Source organism: Salvelinus namaycush, chromosome 38 (assembly GCF_016432855.1).
Source record: "Salvelinus namaycush isolate Seneca chromosome 38, SaNama_1.0, whole genome shotgun sequence".
Lineage (NCBI taxonomy): Eukaryota > Metazoa > Chordata > Actinopteri > Salmoniformes > Salmonidae > Salvelinus > Salvelinus namaycush.
In genome coordinates, this window is record NC_052344.1 from 4,961,276 (window position 1) to 4,983,008 (window position 21,733).

At 42.5% G+C, this 21,733-nt stretch overlaps 3 protein-coding genes across 3 annotated transcripts; 1 reads left to right on the forward strand and 2 right to left on the reverse strand.

Annotated features, from left to right (window-relative positions):
- Positions 1–220: 220 nt before the first annotated feature.
- On the reverse strand, positions 221–4,815 carry LOC120032046 (aldo-keto reductase family 1 member B1-like). Its single transcript, XM_038977970.1, has 10 exons — positions 4,744–4,815; positions 4,094–4,261; positions 3,651–3,767; positions 3,465–3,542; positions 3,223–3,345; positions 2,999–3,105; positions 2,648–2,729; positions 1,914–1,997; positions 545–627; positions 221–453 (listed from the first exon to the last, which is right to left on the reverse strand). The coding sequence occupies exons 1-10, from the start codon at positions 4,813–4,815 to the stop codon at positions 411–413; spliced, it is 957 nt and encodes a 318-aa protein (XP_038833898.1). The 3' UTR covers positions 221–410.
- Positions 4,816–15,622: 10,807 nt separating this feature from the next.
- LOC120032028 (short transmembrane mitochondrial protein 1) lies at positions 15,623–17,377 on the forward strand. The gene is made up of 3 exons (XM_038977941.1): positions 15,623–15,769; positions 15,958–16,011; positions 16,642–17,377. The coding sequence occupies exons 1-3, from the start codon at positions 15,755–15,757 to the stop codon at positions 16,714–16,716; spliced, it is 144 nt and encodes a 47-aa protein (XP_038833869.1). The 5' UTR covers positions 15,623–15,754; the 3' UTR covers positions 16,717–17,377.
- On the reverse strand, positions 17,361–19,034 carry LOC120032027 (small lysine-rich protein 1). Its single transcript, XM_038977940.1, has 3 exons — positions 18,767–19,034; positions 18,522–18,597; positions 17,361–18,354 (listed from the first exon to the last, which is right to left on the reverse strand). Exons 2-3 carry the CDS (start codon positions 18,522–18,524, stop codon positions 18,079–18,081), a joined length of 279 nt encoding a protein of 92 aa, XP_038833868.1. The 5' UTR covers positions 18,525–18,597; positions 18,767–19,034; the 3' UTR covers positions 17,361–18,078.
- Positions 19,035–21,733: the final 2,699 nt, after the last annotated feature.

Below are 21,733 nucleotides of genomic sequence, written 5' to 3' on the forward strand. Positions count from 1 at the left end.
TTCACACTCCTTGCCTTACAGGATGAGAAAGCACTTCTCATTGACTTAATACTGTGTTCTTATTATATATGCAGATGATATTCATAGATCAAGGTAGTCAGATAGCAGTTTATATTTCAGGATTAGAATCTTGTTTCAAATATGTAGAAATACATGACATCTAAGTGGGAAATAGGCACTATTTCCCACTTGTTACATCACACTGACATTTTCTGTGGACGTTCTGTTCGCCTCCTGAACTTTCCTGTCTCTCATGAACAATGTCAAAGTAGTGGTTGAGTCTATATACAACTACTGGACTTCTCGCTGTATGTCCCCAGTGTTTTTCACAGACAGGAAGACGGGCACTAGGAATGGGTGTCAGGTCAGTGTCCTTTCTCTGTCTTTAGCTCCAGTTCCACTCTGAGGTTTCAGTACTCTGCATGCAGAGGGAAGTCTTTGTGCTTGTTGCCCCTGCAGCGAGGAGGAGGGTACGTCAGGGAAGAACAGGTGAAAGAGAAAGAGTCGAAGTCCGCATCTAGACACTCTGGAACTCTGGACTCACCATTCCATAGCGAATCCTCTCCAGTTCCTGTTGAAACCAAGGATGACTTTCATGTCTGCGGGACTTAACTTGAAATCGGACACCTGTTTGAAGGCGACAAAATAACAATTTAGGAGTGTGAAGGAAACAGTGACTCTGGGGTTACGTCCCTGCCTTGAAACCAAGAGGTTGTGGGTTCAAATCCCACAATTTCTCTTTTTGCGTGCAACTCTCAATGTGAAATATACAAAAAGAAAAGGTGAAGGTGTCAGTGGCTCCCAGGTTAAATCCCTGCCTTGCATGTAGGTTCAAAACTACTCGCCTGATGTCACTTTGTCTTGCCCATTCAAAGGGTGAATGGGCAAGACAATATTTAAGTGCCTTTGAACGGGGTATGGTAATAGGGGCCAGGCGCACTGGTTTGAGTATATCAAGAACTGCAACACTGCTGGGTTTTTCACGCTCAACGGTTTCCCGTGTGTATCAAGAATGGTCCACCACCCAAAAGGCATCCAGCCAACTTGACACAACTGTGGGAAGCATTGGAGTCAACATGGGCCATCATACCTGTGGAACACTTTCGAACACCTTGTAGAGTCCATTCCCTGACGAATTGAGGCTGTTCTGAGGGGGGGTGCAACTCAATTAGGGAGGTGTTCCTAATGTTTCGTACACTACAAAGAAGGGTAACAAGTGTGAAGGGGTCTGTGGCTCTGGTGTAAGGATCTTTCCCCCCAAAGCACAAGGTTGTACGTTTGAACTCTTGTGCTGGCTCTTGAGCATGGTTGGCTACTGAGGACTCTGCTGGTCAGTGAGCCAAGGCCACTTCAGGGAGTGGCTGCCACACATTTGATGCCCGGAGGGCACTGGCATTGGCTGGAAGAGCGTGACAAGCGGACGGGCTAAACCACTCCTGGAAAAAGTGTGAACTTTGTTTAAATATAGGCACGTCTTCATTTAAAACTAAGGGCCCACTTTTTCCAGGAGGGGACACCAGGTATTTATCACCATGAGTTCTGACAGCCTTCCAACTATCCCAGAGTGAACGCAACTACATTCAGGAGCTGAGCCTGGGATCCAACCTACAACTCTGTACATCAGAGGTAAGATTCTTACCAGAGCCAACAGCTCTTCCACACTTAGAATACCGCTCTTCGTATATTTGACATTGAAACAGACAAGAGAGGAGATTTGAACCTAGAACCTCTTCAGAATTCTGTGTAAGCACGCCCTTAGAACTTAGTGGTTTCCACATCTCTATCTAGGCAGTTATATTTGAATGGAAAATACACTGCCAAAGTTCAATAAAGTGAAACATTTTATTTGAAGTATAAAATATATATATTTTATTGAATCGATTCCAGTCACAATTGTAATTGTCAAAAAATACCTGGAAATTTTCCTTGATCCGGGAGGGCGTAGCCGACTTGGGAATGACAATCACATTCCTCTGGATTTGAAAGCGGATAAGGACCTGTGGAGATAAGAACAGGGATTGGTCCCTTAACTGGCCCTAGACCAAGACTCCTTTTACCCAGCCAAATAATGTAACTGTTACCATGTGAGTGTTGGACCACCACACCCCGACGACGTGGTTTCAAAACAATGATTCTTACGTTATTCTTACGTTACGTGTCTTGGGAAAACAGCAGCCAAAACCTTGACAATCCCTAGCTGTTTTCTGTAAATGCTACACAAGAGACCAATATCCCATTTCATACATAGATTTATAAACAATGATTAGCCTATCACCATATATACTTGTACTGTAAGGTTCTTTGAAGAGTGGTATATCAGCCACATTAACCTCAACTTGAATGGACTTTTGTTGAAAATTCAGAACTTCACAGGAGTAAGCATGGTTGAGAATACTGTTTGTTCTGCCCTTCGTATTCCCTATAGCCAGGACCCTGTGTTTGGTGCAGTCATGTGACATGCCTGGATTTGAACCTTTTCATCAAAGTGTCCTCTTTTCTTTTTCTGTCAGATGGTCCAGCACCATCCTCAGACGATTTCTTTCATTGTTGGTGTAATTCAATATTTCTGGATAAGGCATAAAATACAGGATCAAATCTTGTATGTCACTAAAGGCAGAATTAGGGGAAAGTGTTGTTTCACTCATACCTGTGCTGTGGTCTTATTGTGCTTAACAGCGATGGCCTTTATCTTTGGGTCCTCAAGCAGGGACGGCTCACCAGGTTTTGCCCTGTTGAAAATGTAATTTATTTTGTGTTGACGTGAAGTCAAACACACGTCATTGTTTGTGGTGGGTGGGGCCTGAAAAAAAATCTAGGGAAAGAGTAGGGTCCGACACTGCACGCACTCATTGAAACGTTGTCAATAACCAATTAAACACAATGCATGTTTTCAATCATTTCAGTGTACAGGTTGAGTGTATTTAATTCTTGAACCTTCTATTTGATCCAAAGTGACTGTATACACATCAGGAATATCTTAAAGTGTGATCTATCTCACCATGGTCTGTCTGGGGAGCCCAGAGGGCTGTAGGCTGTCACTGAGATGCCTTTAGAGTGACAGTAGTTGATCAGCTTCTCCTGAGTCAGATAGGGGTGGCATTCAACCTGAAGGGACAAATACAAAGATGAGGTGTTGGGAATACAGAGATGGGGGGCAATAATGCCTTGATACAAACTGTATTGACTGGTTTTGTCTGTCTTGATCACCACAGACTACAGTACCTGTATGTTGGCAGGTTTATACTTGAGGCCTGGCTTGTTCAGGATGGATTCAATCTGGTCTTTGTTAAAGTTGGAGACACCGATAGCCTTGACCAGTCCAGCATCCACCAGCTCCTCCATAGCCTATTCAATAGGTCAAGATCTAGCTCGGTAAACGGTCAAATATCTTACGGTATAATCTTGTTCGCTGGTGTCGGGGATGTTTGTTTTGAAATACAGTATACCATTTTTGTTTTCCTTACCTCCCAAGTGTCCAGGAAGTTGCTGTCACCTGCGATTACTTGTCCGTCTTCACCAAAAGGAAATAGATTCTCTCCAGGCTGCATTGACAAACAGATCAGTCACAGGGACAATGGTCTTCTCGCTCTTAACCAGGGACAGTTTTAAAGCTGATAGAGTCATTTTATTGACACAGACACACACAGTACCTGAAAGCACATCGGGGAGTGTATTAGGTAGAGGTCCAGGTAGTCCAGTCTGAGGTCACTCAGAGTCTTCTGACAGGCTCCCTTCACCATAGACTTCTGATGGAGAGTACACCACAGCTATTTGGGAGAAACAGTTATATTAGACTGCTGCAGTGCATGTTGAAATACAATTTAAATGCCAATATTATCCTATGGACAAATTGAAGTGTCATGGTGACGTGTGGCAGTTGAGTGAGAGTGCACCCAGAACAAATGATAGTACTAGCATGACATTGGTGACTATACAGAGAGCATGTACATGACATGCCTTCAGCCCGTATGGAGCTCTTTGTCTGCCTGGCGTCTAGTGGGAAATCATATGACCAAATCTACAAACATGACTAATGATTCTTGACACGTTTTCCACTTTTTGACACAGTGACCAAGTCGATAATCGTCCTCACCTTACTGACGACGAAAAGCTCCTCTCTCTTCACCACCCCCTGGCCAATCATGGTGTGAATGCCATCCCCGACCTCATCCTCATTCTGGTAATAGTAGGCTCCGTCTATGTGTCTGTAGCCTGCAGAGATGGCCGCTTTCACTGCCTCTGCTACCTTGCCCGCATCTGCCTGCACAGGGATTGAGGAATTACAGATTAGGGCTATATATTGTGTTCTATTGTGGTTACCTCACACTTGATTTAAGCCTCTGTCAGAAAGGTTACAGAATACTGTAGAAATACTCATCATGATAGATGTATGATTACACTGTATAATATAATCCTCATCATTAATATCACAGAGTTAGGCCATAATTTAGTTACCTATGTTGGTAAATTCAAGTATAGGCTAAACCGCAATTCCAAGTGTGACAGTAAAACATTGGTGCAAAAATAAGATGCTTCATCTTGGTCATCATCATAGTTCATTAAAACTCTCAGGATATATGGCAAATGAGAAGACTGTCATTTATTTGAACATAAACATACCGGTAGCTGCCAAAGGAAAGAAACAGTTAACTGCCTATTGTTGATTCCATGAGTTCAGTTCAACAATGATCAACGCCATCCATGCAAGATGACTAGAAGAAACACAATTTCGCTTTATCTTACCCTCCATGTCCCCAAGCCTACGATAGGCATGCTGGCCCCGGTGTTGAGAGTTACAGTTGGTGTGGGTGTCATCTTTAAAGATCTGCTGTAGTATCAATCCTAGGATCCTGGGTTGTGAGAGGAGAGGATCCCTGTATTCAGAGTGGAAGGAATAAGGAATCAGTGTTCTCAGTGCAGCACAAAGAGCTGAAACACAGATGTGAGGAGGGTTATGGGGTTTATGTAGAGGGAGAGCGACTGTGTTTGTTTGGTTACGCCTGCCTCCCGCAACCCTACATCTAAAGCAGCGAACGGGGACAGAAAATGGGGAGTGAAGGAGTAGCTGAATGAATCAACATGTATACGTGTGTGTACGTGTGCGAAAGAGGGTTTGCTTGTCAACAACAACAACAACAACAAGTAACAAACATTGTTTGCTTAAATAATTCAGGATGTGATGCAGGAGGCAATTCATGCTAATGTTGATTGAGTTGAAGAACATATGATATAACAAGGTCAAGTATACAGCTTTGTTGGTGTTGATCAGTATGTGTAGGTTGTCTAGAGCCAAATCATCTTCCTTATACAAGGTAATAACCTGCTCACAAATAGGCAAGTTTTTAAATAAAATATTGGAGTGATTTTTGACCTTGCAATGATTGTGATAAAAAGGACAGGTCATGGGGATTTCAGCAGTCAGAGACTCATGGTACAATGCTTGAGACACTGACTGTTGAAATCAGCATCCTGTGCATACAGTTTTGTATGCAGGTGTGACTAGCATAAAATGTATGAAGGAGGCCTAGCATAAAAACACAATAGATTAAACGCAACAGACCCACAACCACAGACTCCATATTTTATGCAGATCTGCAACACAAGCCTCAAAAGCATAGCTAGTTTACTAAATGTGAACCTTTCAAGGTCAGGCATACTGTTAGCAGTGTGGTTAAGGTTAGGTTTAAAGTCAAATTTTAAGAAGAGAAATTGTAGAAATGGGCGGGGTTTAAGACTTGACAACTACTGACGGCCCTGAAGAGCCTGTCTAGATGCCTCTGGAGCCACAAACTAGCTAGCTAGCGTCTGCAGTGCACACATTGCTTCATGCACGTTTATCTAAACTTGAGAAAAGTGGAAATGTACAAACAAAGGATGAAAGGCTGAGGGCGGGGGATTAGTATTAGCATTACTTTAAATGATAGGTATGTACAATCCTGTTACTCTGGTTGTGTAAAATGCTTTTGTCACTTAACTCTGTATCTAAATCCACCACGGCTGTGCACATCTCGTGTTCTTAACCCCACCCCCTGTCAATCTGAAACTTGCATATGTTCGGGACTGTAGTATCTGGGATCTACATCTGTTTATATTAGTTACTATGCTGTTACTAAGCAGTGATGTATTACGACAGTGTTACGTTACTACACCTAATAGGAAATGCACATGCGCACTAGTGTGCCCGGGAACTGTAGAGCACGAGAGGTTTTGACTAAACGAAAACTAACTGTACTCCCGTCTCCTGTCTGGTCATTTCTCCACAACACAAATATTACAGTGGCGACGAGGTGATTAAACTTCTTTAACGGACATTGCTTGAAGGGAAGAATGTTGCGTGAGTAATGAAACTCAAAATAATTATGTAATTCGTCAGTTATTTTTTAATTTTCTTTCGCCAGTAAAAAAAAGGCTAAGCACTGCTAGCAGGTACAGTGTTCAGGAGCTGCCAAGTAGCAAGACTATTGGAGTCCAGAATAGCGACACTGCCCTCTGGTGGTTAAATTAAAAAAAAACTGTCATTGAACCCATTGAAATTTGGCGATCTCAGTGGAGAAATATTGTCAAGAAGAAAAAAAAAAGGAAGAAGGAACGTAACACGGTGTGTACATTATTACAAATGAGTGCAGTGAACGAAGAAATTGCAGAAACTTCTGAAGTGAAGAATTAGATGAAAATTAAGGAATACAAGGAATAAGGAAACTGAACAATTAACTGTGAAAATGGCAACTATTGGTCGAGTACCAGAGTTTGAGGCTACAAAAGAGGATTTTGATTCCTATTTGGAGCGTTTTGAGCGTTGGCTGGCTGCAAATGAAATCAAGGATGAAAAGAAAGCAGACGTATTTCTCAGTGTTTTGGGTCCAACTGAGTATGGATTGCTGAAAGGTCTCATTGAACCAATAAAAGCAGTGGAGTTGAACTATGCAGAACTGACTGAAACTCTTTCAAGGCATTTCAAGCCTAAGCCAATTCTCATTGCAGAACGTTTCAGATTTTACCAACGTCACCAGAGTCAAGGGGAAACCGTGGCTGACTACATCCTTGCTTTGAAAAGGCTGGCAAGTACATGTGAGTTTGCACAATTTCTTGATGATGCTCTTCGAGACAAGTTTGTATGTGGTCTCACAGGTGAAGCATATCACAGAAGGCTTCTGTCAGAGAAGGACCTGACCTTTCGGCAAGCCTGTGATATCGCACTTGGACTCGAGCTTGCCCACAGGGATACTATTGAGCTATCGGGATATGCAGAACGTCAGAAAGGTGTTCACAAGGTCAGTGATGCACGTGGTGAAAAAGGCTCACAAAAGTCACACTTTTCTCAGTCCCGTCCTCAAGGTTACACAAGAACAAAGCAGCCCACATCTCAAAGGTCTAAGCCAAGTTGCTACAGATGTGGGGGAGATAATCATCAGCACAGTGAATGTCGATTCCAAAATGTAAAGTGCCACAATTGTGGAAAGGTTGGACATTTACAGAAAGTGTGTAAAGCCTCAAAACGCACAGCAAGAGCGCACAAAGTGTCAGACGCAGCACAAGAAGAGGAAGGTACTACTGAAACAGTATTGGAACTGTCCACAGTGTACACAGCTCAACAACAAAAAGATGGAATCTATCTCAACATGGAGTTAGCGGGAAAACCGGTAAAAATACAGCTGGACACCGGAGCGTCTGTATCTCTGGTTCCAGAGAGACTCTACAAAGAAAAACTGAAAGAGTGCCCTCTTCAGCCAGCGTCCATCCGCCTTTCTTCATACACTGGTGACACTATTCCTGTGTTAGGGCAGATCCAGGTACCAGTCCGGTATGAGGGGAAGGAGTGGACGCTACCGCTTGTCATTGTTAAAGGAGAAAAATCAGCCTTGCTAGGCAGAAACTGGCTACAAAAGATCAAGTTGAACTGGGGAGAAATCTTCAGTCTGAGAAAGGACAAACCAGTGAGTCAGGCTACACTCACTAACATGCTGGAGAAGCACAAAGAACTTTTCAAAGATGGCTACGGCGAAATACAAGACTTCACAGCAAAAGTCAGAGTGCAAGAAGGAACCAAGCTTATCTTTCACAAACCACGTCCAGTCCCCTATGCTCTTAAGGAAGCAGTAGAGAAGGAACTGGACCGCCTACAGAAGAATAACATAATCACGAAAGTAGCGAGGAGCGACTGGGCCGCTCCGATTGTTGTAGTCCCAAAGAAAGACAAGACCGTCAGAATGTGCGGTGACTACAAGGTCACAGTAAATCGCTGCATACTACCAGAGGAATATCCACTACCAAACGCTGAAGATCTGTTTGCCACTCTAGCTGGTGGGAAGGTTTTCAGTAAGCTGGACCTGGCATTCGCTTATCAGCAACTGAAGCTGGATCCGGAGTCAGAACAGTATCTGACCATCAATACACACAAGGGGCTATTCAGATTCAATCGCTTGGCCTATGGAATCTCGACAGCTCCAGCGATATTCCAACACACAATGGATCAGATCTTGGACGGTATAGACAACGTTGTGTGCTTCATGGACGACATCCTCGTGTCAGCACCAACCGTTGGAGAGCACCTTGTAGTGCTGGACAAAGTGATGTCAAGACTGGAGAAATACGGAGTGAGAATGAAACGCAGCAAGTGTGAGTTCCTCCAGGACTCAGTGGAGTATCTCGGATACAAGATTGATGCACAAGGCCTGCACCCAACCAACAGCAAGGTGGAAGCAATCGTAAACGCACCAGCACCCACAAATATCTCAGAGCTGAGGTCATTTTTGGGGCTCCTGAACTATTACGGAAAGTTTGTGGCAAACTTGTCCACATTGTTGCATCCGCTTCACCAACTGCTGCAGGCCGATACAAAGTGGAATTGGTCCCCACAATGCGAAGAAGCATTCAAGACTTGCAAACAGCGTCTGCTAAAGAGCAAGTGGCTTGCCCACTACAACACAGAGATGAAGCTGAGACTCGCGTGTGATGCATCTCCATACGGAGTAGGAGCCGTCATCTCACATGTTCTATCGTCAGGTGAAGAACACCCTATTGCATTTGCATCACGGACTCTGTCACCAAGTGAGAAAAATTATGCTCAAATTGAGAAGGAAGCCCTGAGCATAATATTCGGAATGAAGAAGTTTCACAAATACCTGTACGGAAGGAAGTTCCAACTGCTGACAGATCACAAGCCTCTGTTGGCCATCCTTGGACCAAAATCAGCTATACCAACCCTTGCTGCACTTCGAATGCAACATTGGGCTCTGATATTGTTAGCCTACGACTACGAGATTGAGTACAGACGATCCAGTGATCACGCAAATGCAGATGCACTATCAAGACTACCATGCAATAGTGACTCCGACAGTGAAGATGATAGAGCAGTCTTCCAGATCTCTCTCATTGACGAACTGCCCATATCTGCTTCAGACATAGCAGAGGAAACAAGGAAAGATCCAGTGCTTTCCAAAGTCTTGGACTTAACATTAGGAGGTTGGCCAAACTTCGTAAATGACGATAAACTTCGTCCATTCATCGACAAGAAAGACCAGTTGTCCACTGATCAAGGATGTGTTCTGTGGGGATCAAGGGTGGTGGTACCTCACAAATTCCAGAGGAGACTGCTATCTGACCTGCATGAGGGACATCCAGGGATCACTCGAATGAAAGCACTCGCTCGCAGTTATCTGTGGTGGCCTGGACTGGATCAGGACATTCAACAGCATGTAGGCCACTGCTCACCTTGTGAAGCTGTTCACAACAAGCCTGCTGCTGCACCTCTTCATCCATGGTCCTGGGCTGCGACACCTTGGGAACGCATCCATGTGGATTACGCCGAGATTGACAAGCAACATTTCCTTGTTGTCGTCGATGTCCATTCCAAGTGGATGGAAGTGTTCCCTACTCAACTGACCACAGCTGAGAAGACCATCAATCTTCTCAGACACCTGTTCGCATCCTTTGGACTAGTCAAGGAGCTCGTATCGGACAATGGCCCTCCTTTCACGTCAAACAATTTTGAAATGTTTCTCAAGAACAATGGAGTAAGGCACATCCGGTCACAACCTTACCATCCGGCATCAAACGGAGCAGCGGAGAGAGCCGTGCAAACCTTTAAGAAGGCCTGGCCTAGACTCGAGGTTCAGTCTGTGCCCACCCACCAAAGGCTTCCCCGGTTCCTGTTTACTTACCGTAACACACCACACACAGTAACGGAATGTACACCAGCTGAACTGTTTCTGAGACGCCAACCACGTACCCGCCTGACATTGTTGAAACCAGACTTGTCAAGCACTGTGGCAAAGCACCAGCTACAGCAGAAGAAAGCTCATGACAGACACTCAAAGACTGTCAGAGAATTCAAAGAGGGAGAGAGGGTGATGGTACGTGATTTCAGACACCCCAAGAGCCTGTGGAACTCAGGTGTGATCTTGCAACGCAAAGGACCTTTGACTTACCAAGTCCAAATTGGTCATCGCCAGGTCAACGTTCATGTGGATCATCTGCTACGGTCCAACGCCCCAGCAGAGACACGCCGAGAGAACAATAACGACCCCCAGGACTATTCTCCTGACTGTGGACGTACGGGAGAGACAGAGCCTGACCTTCCACCCGAACCTGGCCCACCACCGGAAGCCCAGGAGGAGCGGAGATATCCTATTCGACAGCGAAAGGCACCTCAAAAGCTTGACCTGTGAGTTGAGCTGTTTAAGGTAACAGAGAGTAAAACAAACAAACACTTTAATATGTCCTAGATAAAAGGAAAGAAAAAGGACATTACCTGGGTTAGTTATTAGGACACAAACTCCATCTTCGGGGCAGAATAATCCCCTGGATTTGTGCTGGGCTCTGAAAAGTCTGCTTCAACCCAGTAGTTGAAAAATGTTAAGAATGCATTGTTCAGATATTGCATTAGTAGTTCCCTAACATATTTACCTTGTTCTCTGGGGGTTAAACACTATGGGGGAGGAGTGTAGTATCTGGGATCTACATCTGTTTATATTAGTTACTATGCTGTTACTAAGCAGTGATGTATTACGACAGTGTTACGTTACTACACCTAATAGGAAATGCACATGCGCACTAGTGTGCCCGGGAACTGTAGAGCACGAGAGGTTTTGACTAAACGAAAACTAACTGTACTCCCGTCTCCTGCCTGGTCATTTCTCCACAACACAAATATTACAGGGACGAGGTCTGTCTGTTCCGAACAAGTCTCTTCTTATCCTCTATTCTAAGGACAAACAGTTCTTAGTGCGAGAACACAGGAGACTATGGGTTGGTTTGACACATTGGAACAGTTGTGGTGGATTAAGAAAATGTAACAAGGTTGGGCTATATAAGGCAAGTCCCAACTCAGAATCATTAGGCTTTCACTCTATCTACATCTGTGTGTGTACTGTGACCAGCCACCCTTATCAATACGTTTTTAATAAAGTTCATATCCTGATTGACCTGGTCTCTCCTCATTATTGGTCATTTAAAATATCCACCACACACCTTTATTTGCCAAGGTAGAGTACATGATCAGTGAATATATTCAATGTACAGGCTACAATGTGGGGATCTCATTGTATGGTAATAACTACATGTATATACGACTTGCATCCTTGGCACAAAATGATATTATATTCTACTCAATAAGCTTCATTAATGTCATTCAGACTGTTTTGAGGTTGATACAACTGGCTATGATAGCTGAGGTTCATAGCTAGGTTCTGAACTAATATTTATACCAAACGTTTTAGGGTCCATACACATATCGGCTACATAGCTAGCTATACATCCATAGGCATACAGACAATTTTTATCCTCCGCGTAATAAGCAAGAAAATAACTATGTAACTTCAGCTGCATTGCATGGCAAATACCTTTGCTTACAAATTTTTACATTAAATTTGCAGGAAATGCTTTGGCTAGCTAGATTCTTTACATCCACCGTTTCACAAGACGACAGTCTGGTTTGCTGGTTGTTTCAGGAGTCCCTAAAACATGAACATCTACGGGATCGGTGTCCCACCCGCGGGACGGTTGAGCTAACATAGGCTAATGTGATTAGCATGAGGTTGTAAGTAACAAAAAATAAATCCCAGGACATAGACATATCTGATATGGACAGAAAGCTTAAATTCTTGTTCATCTAACTGCACTGTCCAATTTACAGTAGATATTACAGTGAAATACTACCATGCTATTGTTTGAGGAGAGTGCACAATTATGAACTTGAAAATGTATTAATAAACCAATTAGGCACATTTGGGCAGTCGATACAACATTGAACAGATATACAATGGTTCATTGGATCAGTCTAAAACGTTGCACATGCACTGCTGCCATCTAGTGGCCAAAATCGAAATTGTTATTGGGCTGGAATAATACATTATGGCCTTTCCCTTGCATTTCAAAGATGATGGTTAAAAAAAATACAAAAAAGCATGTTTTTTTTCATTGTATTATCTTTTACCATATCGAATGTGTCATATTCTCCTACATTCATTTCACATTTCAACAAACTTCAAAGTGTTTCCTTTCAAATGGTATCAAGAATATGCATATCCTTGCTTCAGGTCCTGATCTACAGGCAGTTAGATAGGGTACAATTGAAAAAAAGGGTCTGGTCCTTAAGAGATTTTTAAACAACCAGAATTACAATGTCAAACTCATGTCACAACGCCCATAAAGCTAACCTGCTAGATGGCTTATAATGTTAGCTAGTCAGCTAGCTTGCTAAATAGCCATTTTCGTAAATTAGCTTTGACCCAAAAAAATATTCATAATCGTTTGTCTCTACATTAACTAACATATTCCTCACAACTGTATTTTTTTTTTGCATGATTCGTTATTTAAGTGATAATGCCCAAGAAGCCGGGGATATATTGGCACGGGTGTTGTTAGACCCCAACTGTTGTCACCCAGGAGAAGGATATTACAGTCGTGGCCAAAAGTTTTGAGAATGACACAAATATTAATTTTCACAAAGTCTGCTGCCTCAGTTTGTATGATGGCAATTTGCATATACTCCAGAATGTTATGAAGAGGGATCAGATGAATTGCAATTAATTGCAAAGTCCCTCTTTGCCATGCAAATGAACTGAATCCCCCAAAAACATTTCCACTGCATTTCAGCCCTTCCACAAAAGGACCAGCTGACATGTCAGTGATTGTCTCGTTAGCACAGGTGTGAGTGTTGACGAGGACAAGGCTGGAGATCACTCTGTCATGCTGATTGAGTTCGAATAACAGACTGGAAGCTTCAAAAGGAGGGTGGTGCTTGAAATCATTGTTCTTGCTCTGTCAACCATGGTTACCTGCAAGGAAACACGTGCCGTCATCATTGCTTTGCACAAAAAGGGCTTCACAGGCTAGGATATTGCTACCAGTAAGATTGCACCTAAATCAACCATTTATCGGATCTTCAAGGAGAGCGGTTCAATTGTTGTGAAGAAGGCTTCAGGGCGCCCAAGAAAGTCCAGCAAGTGCCAGGACCATCTCCTAAAGTTGATTCAGCTGTGGGATCGGGGCACCACCAGTACAGAGCTTGCTCAGGAATGGAAGCAGGCAGGTGTGAGTGCATCTGCACCCACAGTGAGGCAAAGACTTTTGTAGGATGGCCTGGTGTCAAGAAGGGCAGCAAAGAAGCCACTTCTCTCCAGGAAAAACACCAGGGACAGACTGATATTCTGCAATAGGTACAGGGATTGGACTGCTGAGGACTGGGGTAAAGTAATTTTCTCTGATGAATCCCCTTTCCAATTGTTTGGGGGATCCGGAAAAAGCTTGTCCGGAGAAGACAAGGTGAGCGTTACCATCAGTCCTGTGTCATGCCAACAGTAAAGCATCCTGAGACCATTCATATGTGGGGTTGCTTCTCAGCCAAGGGAGTGGGCTCACTCACAATTTTGCCTAAGAACACAGCCATGAATAAAGAATGGTACCAACACATCCTCCGAGAGCAACTTCTCTCAACCATCCAGGAATAGTTTGGTGATGAACAATGCCTTTTCCAGCATGGTGGAGCACCTTGCCATAAGGCAAAAGTGATAACTAAGTGGCTCGGGGAACAGAAATTTGATATTTTGGGTCGATGGCCAGGAAACTCCCCAAACCTTAATCCCATTGAGAACTTGTGGTCAATCCTCAAGAGACGGGTGGACAAACCAAAACCCACAAATTCTGACAAACTCCAAGCATTGATTATGCAAGAATGGGCTCCCATCAGTCAGGATGTGGCCCAGAAGTTAATTGACAGCACGCCAGGGCGGATTGCAGAGGTCTTGAAAAAGAAGGGTCAACACTGCAAATATTGACTCTTTGCATCAACTTCTTGTAATTGTCAATAAAAGCCTTTGACACTTATGAAATGCTTGTAATTATACTTCGGTATTCCGCAGTAACATCTGACAAAAATATCTAAAGACACCGAAGCAGCAAACTTTGTGGAAATGAACAGTAGCTATTCCTGTAAATCCACCGTGGCTACTCCCGCTTCCAGTAGTTGATCTAGAAGTGTTGGAGAGACTCCAGAAAGATATGAAGCGTGTTGATCCATCTGATTTGTTTAACAGCTACTGGATACTGTGTGTCAAGGTTTTGTGGCCATTTACACAGACGGTTCAAAAGATCCAAGGACAGGACGTACTGGGCCGGCATTTGTCGTGCAGGAATGTGAGATGGCAGTCAGGAAAAGTATTACAGATCATCTGTCTGTACATACGGCGGAGCGGATGGCCATACTGTTGGCCTTGCAGTGGGTGCAGGAGTAGTAATTTGTTCTGGTTAATGTGCAGTGTTGATGAGTCTCCAGTCCTTTAGCTCACGTAGCAGACAAGACCTGCTTTATGAGGTACTACAAACCCATGGCAGGATAAAACAGATGGTTATACAGGTAAGATTTACTTGTGTCCCAGCCCATGTGGGGTTGGAGGGGAACGAGGCAGTTGATGTACTGGCTAAACAAGCACTTAGTAGTAGAGATGTTTGATGTTGTAGTTTCAATGAGCACGGCAGAGGTAAAAAGCCTGATATGAACAGTGATGGTGCAGAGATGGCAGGAGCAGTTGAATAGAGATACTAAGGGCAGGCATTTATTTCAAGTACAGAGGAAAGTCAGTGAGGGGAGGACAGCAGGAAGGGAGACTATTTTTACAAGATTAAGGGTGGGACACATCCGGTTGAATAAGACCTTAAAAGTGATTAGAAAGCATTTCGCTACACCCACAATAACATTTGCTAAATATGTGTATGTGACCAATATAATTTCATTTGCAAGCATCCAAACAGGAAAGTGGGATTATTGCCAGGAAACAGAGACCATGGAGCATGTATTGCTACAGCGTGGGCAGTATCAGAGAGAAATAAAGAGGCTGAGATCTAGTATGGGGGAGAAGGGGATACAGGAAATTAGTTTAAAACGTATATTGAGTAGAACGTCATAAGATAGTCTTACATATTTTATATTTTTTAAGAGCAACGGAGCTGGCAGGTAGGATTTAGTTTCTCCCTGTTTCTGGCCCACACTCCAGTACAGTAGGTGGAGGTAATGCACCATAACTTTGGATGCCAACCGCCGATCAACCCCACCGAAGAAGTAGCGTTTTAATTACACAGCACCCGCGTAGATGACAGAAACGTTGCAGACAGGAGTCGTGGCCAATGAACATGCTTTTTGAAGGCGACATGACATGCGCATTATACACTGTTGATGACTTCGCTAGTTGTTTCGACCGAGCTTTGAAACTGGATCGCTAAAATACATAAAACATTGTCTCCTTCGTTAGATACGACAATGCTACAGTTTTTGGTGAGTTGATGTCGAAATGAAAACGATGTATTGCAAACTTTCTGCGTCTCTTTGATGTGTTTATTGATGATGGGCTAATTATGTTGTATGCTAGCTAGATAACCAACCATGCATTGTCAGTGCTGCTGACCTAGCTAGTAAAAACAACGTGTTCCGTCTTGATTAACACTTTATTTATAATCTTGCAGGCTGGGTTTACCTTGGGAAACGTTGTTGGGATGTACCTCGCTCAAAACTACGAGGTACTAAGAGGAACAACTATCGCCGCGGACTAAACTCCACTACCAACCGAGCAGAGTAAGGCTTTGGAGTCTTAACTACATCGACAAAGTCAATACTTAAAAACATATATTATGAAACGTCTACCCTGTACCAATGTTTGTCCTCTGTAGTTGCGTGCCTGTCTTTTGTTTGCTGAATTCCATACTTTTCCAATGAACGTTAATCAAATACAACCACCCTCTTTCCTTGTTGAGATTCAATTCGCGGCACATGCGCATTTGCGCTGAGTTGCCATCTTAGAGCAACAACAATGAGCAAACAGTCTGTGGTTGTAGTGGATTCACTTTGATTTAAAAAAAATATGGTATTCAGCAAAAGAAAAGCATACAAGCATAAGCACAAGGTAGGCATTTCATAATTCATTTTTTTCTTCTAGTATTGACATTGGGCAAATCGATGTAGTCCGAGAGAGATTCCAAATAGCCTGGTCTCTGCTCCAATTTCCTTCACGGTGGAGTTAAGTCCGCTAGGAAACAACCCACTATATGTGTCAATGGTTCCCCTGTGTATTTGCCTAACACACAACAGGCCTATGTCATTGAACTCTTTCTTTTTGGCACTCTTCTCTGATCACTCCACTTCTGTTTAAGGTCCCCAACATTTCCAAAAAGATAGAAGCTTTCAAAAAGGACGTGGAGGCAAAGAAGAAACCTCCAGCAGAGTAAAGAAGAGATTGCTCAACAACATGGATAGAATGAAACGGGCAGATTGAAGAGATGGGGACTATTGGAACAACAAGATGCACACTGCAGAGGATAGATACCAAATGTTCGTCTCGTTTAATATTTACTATCAAAAGCAGTATTTGTACTAAGGTTACACTGGCAGAGGAATAAATTGTAAAAAAGTCTTCTAAGCAGGGTTTTCACAGTGCCTGGACTGGGCCAGTGTTCTTTTTGTTGTTTGTGTTCTTAAAGTAATTAGCTACTTTTCAAGATAATGTTATGATGGTGCTATTTATGAGTGGATATGGAAAGATGACTAACTGCTGTGGGAACCTCTACACTTCAGGAACCTTGGCCTTATCCTTGCAAGAAGCTGGGCAGGGCAGGCCTTAGCATTTATATCAAGTCTAAACATGGCATTTTTACAATCTACGCTTGCCATTTTTGACAACTGAACAGAGTGCAGTTACTGCTTTTGAGTGATGTTATCATATGAATAGAATTGAATTGGGAGGCCTGTTCTATGGATTGTATTTCTGTGGGTGTTACGGTACTGAGAATGAGTAGCTCATGTAAGTTGCATTGTTTGCAATTCTAATAGAAATGCTGTTCTCTAACATCGTAGGCCTCATTCAGATGTGAATACAGTTGCTGAATTTGGTTCTGTTGTCATAAATTGAAAAGAGAAAGGTGTTGCATCACATAAGATAGTGTTGTCTAGCAAGGGACCCCTACTCCAATACTTCATCACCATCTAGTAAAATAGATTGTTTTGTAGGGCAGTTATTCTAACTCGCCATGTTTATTCTTAACATCCATTATCCAGAGAAGCATTCTTTACACGAGTCACAGCAATTTTTCCTGAGAGCATCTGGGTATGGTATGCCGGTATGCCAGTTGGCCAGCAGAGGTCAATGTATTTCCATGTTTTCTTTCCACTGTTCTCTGTAAATAACAACCAATCCACCAGAGGTAACCAGAGTTCTATTTTAAACTTGAACAGACAAGATAAACTAAAATATACATTATAATTAGGGCTCTATTCAATCTGTAAAGCTGAAGCGTTACAAATTCTGCCATAGAAATGTAAAGGTCATTTCCGATTTAGGCAACATAAGCAGCGTTTAGCATGAATGCAGTCTGATAAATCGGGAATAGTGGAGTGGAATGGAGTTAATGGAAGGGCATCAAACGTGAAACCAGTCCATTCCGGGCGTCCTCCCCTCAGCAGCCTCCACTGATCGGGAACATCGCCTTACCATTTATATCACGCTGTAAAGCTGGATTTCCACCATGAGGATTGAATAGAGCCGTACTAAACTGACAATGTTTGCTTTGGTCTTGGCAAGGTTTGTGGTAGAATCACTTTTTGTTTTTTGTTTTCTTGCCCTTCATTCCTGCTGTTTTCTTTTTAGTTGACTCAGGCCATCCAAAGCCTCGGAACGCCAGACAGTCAACTGCATTGTGGGAAATGTAGTAAACATTCTGCATGGCTGCTGGACTGAGAATGTCCACTTCTGACTTGGTGGCTTTGGCACTGACTGATCTCTTCTTGGATGACCTCCTCTTCCTCTCAGCCTTTTTGACAGGCCTGCCACTAGGTGACCTTGACTTTCTGGATTTTGTTGATTGTGTAGGCTGTGGACAAACCATTTGATAATCACTATAGATAACATGGAAAAGTTCATGTTAAGCAGTATGTTTTAGTAATGTAGGCTACTAGCTCTACACTGCACCCTAGACCAGTGATCAATGTATGCAACAACTGCATCAATGCTTCAAAAAGTACATCCAATTTACTGTACCATTGTGTGGACATTCCTCTCCTATTTGATTTGTGAGATCATCGGTCATTCTCTGCAAATGTGTCACCAAAGAAACCTGGAAACATCAGGGACATCACACGAATAGGTTACTTTTACTTTTGCCCACATCCCAAACCTTACCAAGTGGCATTTTTCTATTAGGTCCTTGTGAACAAGTGAAAACTATTTTTTACGTCAAATGAAATCACACCAGTATTGAAATAGAAATAGTTATGCTTACCAACCTTTCAGTGTAAACAGACGACTTCCCATGTGTTTGTATCCTGTTGTCGTAGAGACTAGGCTTGTGCTTGGTGTTTGAATAGGCAGCAGGCTTTAACAAGGTTGTCCCCCGTCTCTGTGCTGCTGGGCATGGCGTTAGTTGCTGTCTCGCGTGTCCTTTGTCTCCCACAAAGAATGTCTGTTTACATCACCATGGTAATCTGCTGATTATCTCCTGGCATCATGAATATTATATTACAAAAACACCATTCCTTATTCACAATAAATAGACCTATACCAAAGGGGGAGGGGGCTATTTTGCTTACCGTTAACTTTGGGATGAAAAAAACAACACTTTCAGACGAGAAATCATCACGTATTCGCACACTACCTGATCTCCAGGGAAACTATGTGGAATGCACATAAGTCAGACAACACTATCCTGAATAGGTTGTAAAAAGGGCTGGAGTCGAGAGTGTACACTTCCTAAACATTATCCATAGAAAGATGTATACTAATTAAAACCACTGATCTCTTTATTTAGAAAATACAGTATATGAAGGACAGAATTATCTTACAAGTTTCAACTCTAATGTCTTTCAACAGAATAATGCCGCTGTACAGGACAGTCATTGCACATACCCCTGAACAAAACCAATATTATTATTATTACCCTGTCCTATAATTATGACAAAAACACACAAATAGCAATATCCAAACACTGCAAAACACATCTAGGAACACATCCTCCAACTGCCAGAACTCATACATACATGTACTGTAGAGTATTTCCAGTGATTGTAGGTAGAAAAAGAGATATTGCATTGTTTCAAATGAGAGGTGCTCTGAGTAAGGCATTAATTTCTAATCAAAACTGGCACTCATTACTTTGGCACAAGGTTAGGGTTTCTGAAACAATGTCCGGTGTAACTGCAACAAGTGTAAAGAAATTATCAACATTGTGTTAGGTTACTGCATGTGCCAATCCAAGTGTAGACTACTTTTCAATGCTTAGATTGTGATTATCATGTTATTGCTATTCCACCAGTTCCACTCATACTTACATACTGTATAGGTAGTGAGGAGGAAGCCATAGTTGTTTATCTTTACAATTATTGTACATTCTGAACCTGAGAACCTCAAGATAAGCTGTTATTTTGAAAGCTTTTGCATTCAAGAAAACTCCGAACGTCAAATGACTTTCTTCTTCACCTGTGTGGGACAAACTTGACATGTCTTTTGAGACATACTCCAGAAGCAGACATGGTGCTGACTCAATAGACAAATGTAGGTGCATTTACCAAAACACCCTACATATACCAAATCGTGAGTGAGAGTACATTTTGAATTTGTGTTCTAAAATTGGAATTTCAACAAAAGTCACATTTTGAAATATTGTATAAAATTTCAGAATATAGTTTTAAATATGACATATTCAAACAGAAGTATACAACTGCAGCCATGCAGACTTAGATTCCACAAAGAAGCGCAATACAGTTACACAATCATCGTTCAATACAAAGATAATACAACAAAGGACATCTCAGGCGCCTACACAAATTCCCCGGAGAGAAACACTAAAGACTACACTAGATTATATGAAAAAGTGACCATGATCATGTCTTGTGTGCTTGTGTCATCAGAGAATGTTCCATAACCATAAGAGAAAGTTACAGAACACTCAAGAGAATACGTAATGGCCTTGACAGCCCAAGGTAGTTCTGCTTTACAATGAAAGAAATTGACTCGACAACAGATCTCATAAAAATCAGCACCATTGTGTGACAACTACTGTGTATTCAGCGAGGGAGATCAGCCTCACAAGGACACGTGTAACCCTTCAGCTGTTGTGCTGTTATTCAAGGTTAGCTGCTGTGCGGAAGTGGGGAGGTGGACTGAGGGCTGAACCAAGACAGCCATGACACCTTTGGGAGGACAGAGAGTGAAGCACACAGGACTCTTCGGGTTCCCAGAGGGAGTCAGCCTTCCCACGTTGGGCCGATGAACCCCCTCAAGTCTCCCGATCCCTGGTCAAACCCTTCAGATCAGCCTCAAAAAAGGTTTTCCTGTGTCCTTATTCTTTATTTTCTCTCCATCTGGCCAAAGGCTTCACAGACCTTTATAAACATAAATTAACTACCACATATTACTTACAGCAAGGTTCCCCAACTGGCGGGCCGTGGGCCGAATTTGGCCCGCGGGTGATTTTATTTGGCCCCCCAAGTTCTTATTTTCTCATTGTTGGACATTAAAAAATATATATTAAACTTAAAACACCAGGAAATCAGCTCCATGTGATTTTAATTTTGGAAATCTGTTCCCAAGTATTCCCACGCATAATAGAGACACGTGATCGCATACAAATGTAAGCAATTTTGGAAGTTATTATCTGTTTCGGGTTTTTGCAGTCAATTTTATGTATACAAATTATTTGTAATTATGTTGTTTCGGCTCCCTTGACCATCCACTCAAGAAAAAAAAACGTCCCGCGGCGAGATCTAGTTGATGATCAATGACTTATAGGAATATCTGTTAGTGACTACATAAATTAAAATACTATTAACCTAGAAAGGGTTAATGTTGTTAAATTCTCCCTTAAAGCTCAGTGCAGTCAAAAATGTGATTATCCTGTGTTTTATATACATTTCCACACTTTGAGGTTGGAATAATACTGTGAAAATGATGATAATGCCCTTTAAATGTAAGAGCTGTTTCTTCCTGTTTCTTTGGGATGGAGTTTTGGTCTGCCTAGTGACATCTGCAGGCGGGGTAAATTAGTTAATAGACTGATAAAAGAGTTCAAAACCTGTCTGACAATAACAGCTAGTTTTCCCCTCCCTACTCAGACCACTCCCAGACAGTCCAAGCAAAATTCTTGCTTGAGAAATTGCTCTTGGCTAAGAAGCTATTTTTGTATATGTTTTACTATTTTAATTGAAAACAATCAATCAATTGTTAGCCTGTTAATACACAGTACTATCTTTCCAAAA

Coding starts and splice junctions, on each gene's coding strand:
- LOC120032046 (XM_038977970.1), bottom strand. CDS start 4,815: ATGACACCCACACCAACTGTAACTCTCAACACCGGGGCCAGCATGCCT. Junction 3,543..3,650: donor ACTCCCCGATGTGCTTTCAG/GTACTGTGTGTG, acceptor TTGTCAATGCAG/CCTGGAGAGAATCTATTTCC. Junction 454..544: donor AGAGGATTCGCTATGGAATG/GTGAGTCCAGAG, acceptor TCCTCGCTGCAG/GGGCAACAAGCACAAAGACT.
- LOC120032028 (XM_038977941.1), top strand. Junction 16,012..16,641: donor ACCTCGCTCAAAACTACGAG/GTACTAAGAGGA, acceptor CTTCTGTTTAAG/GTCCCCAACATTTCCAAAAA.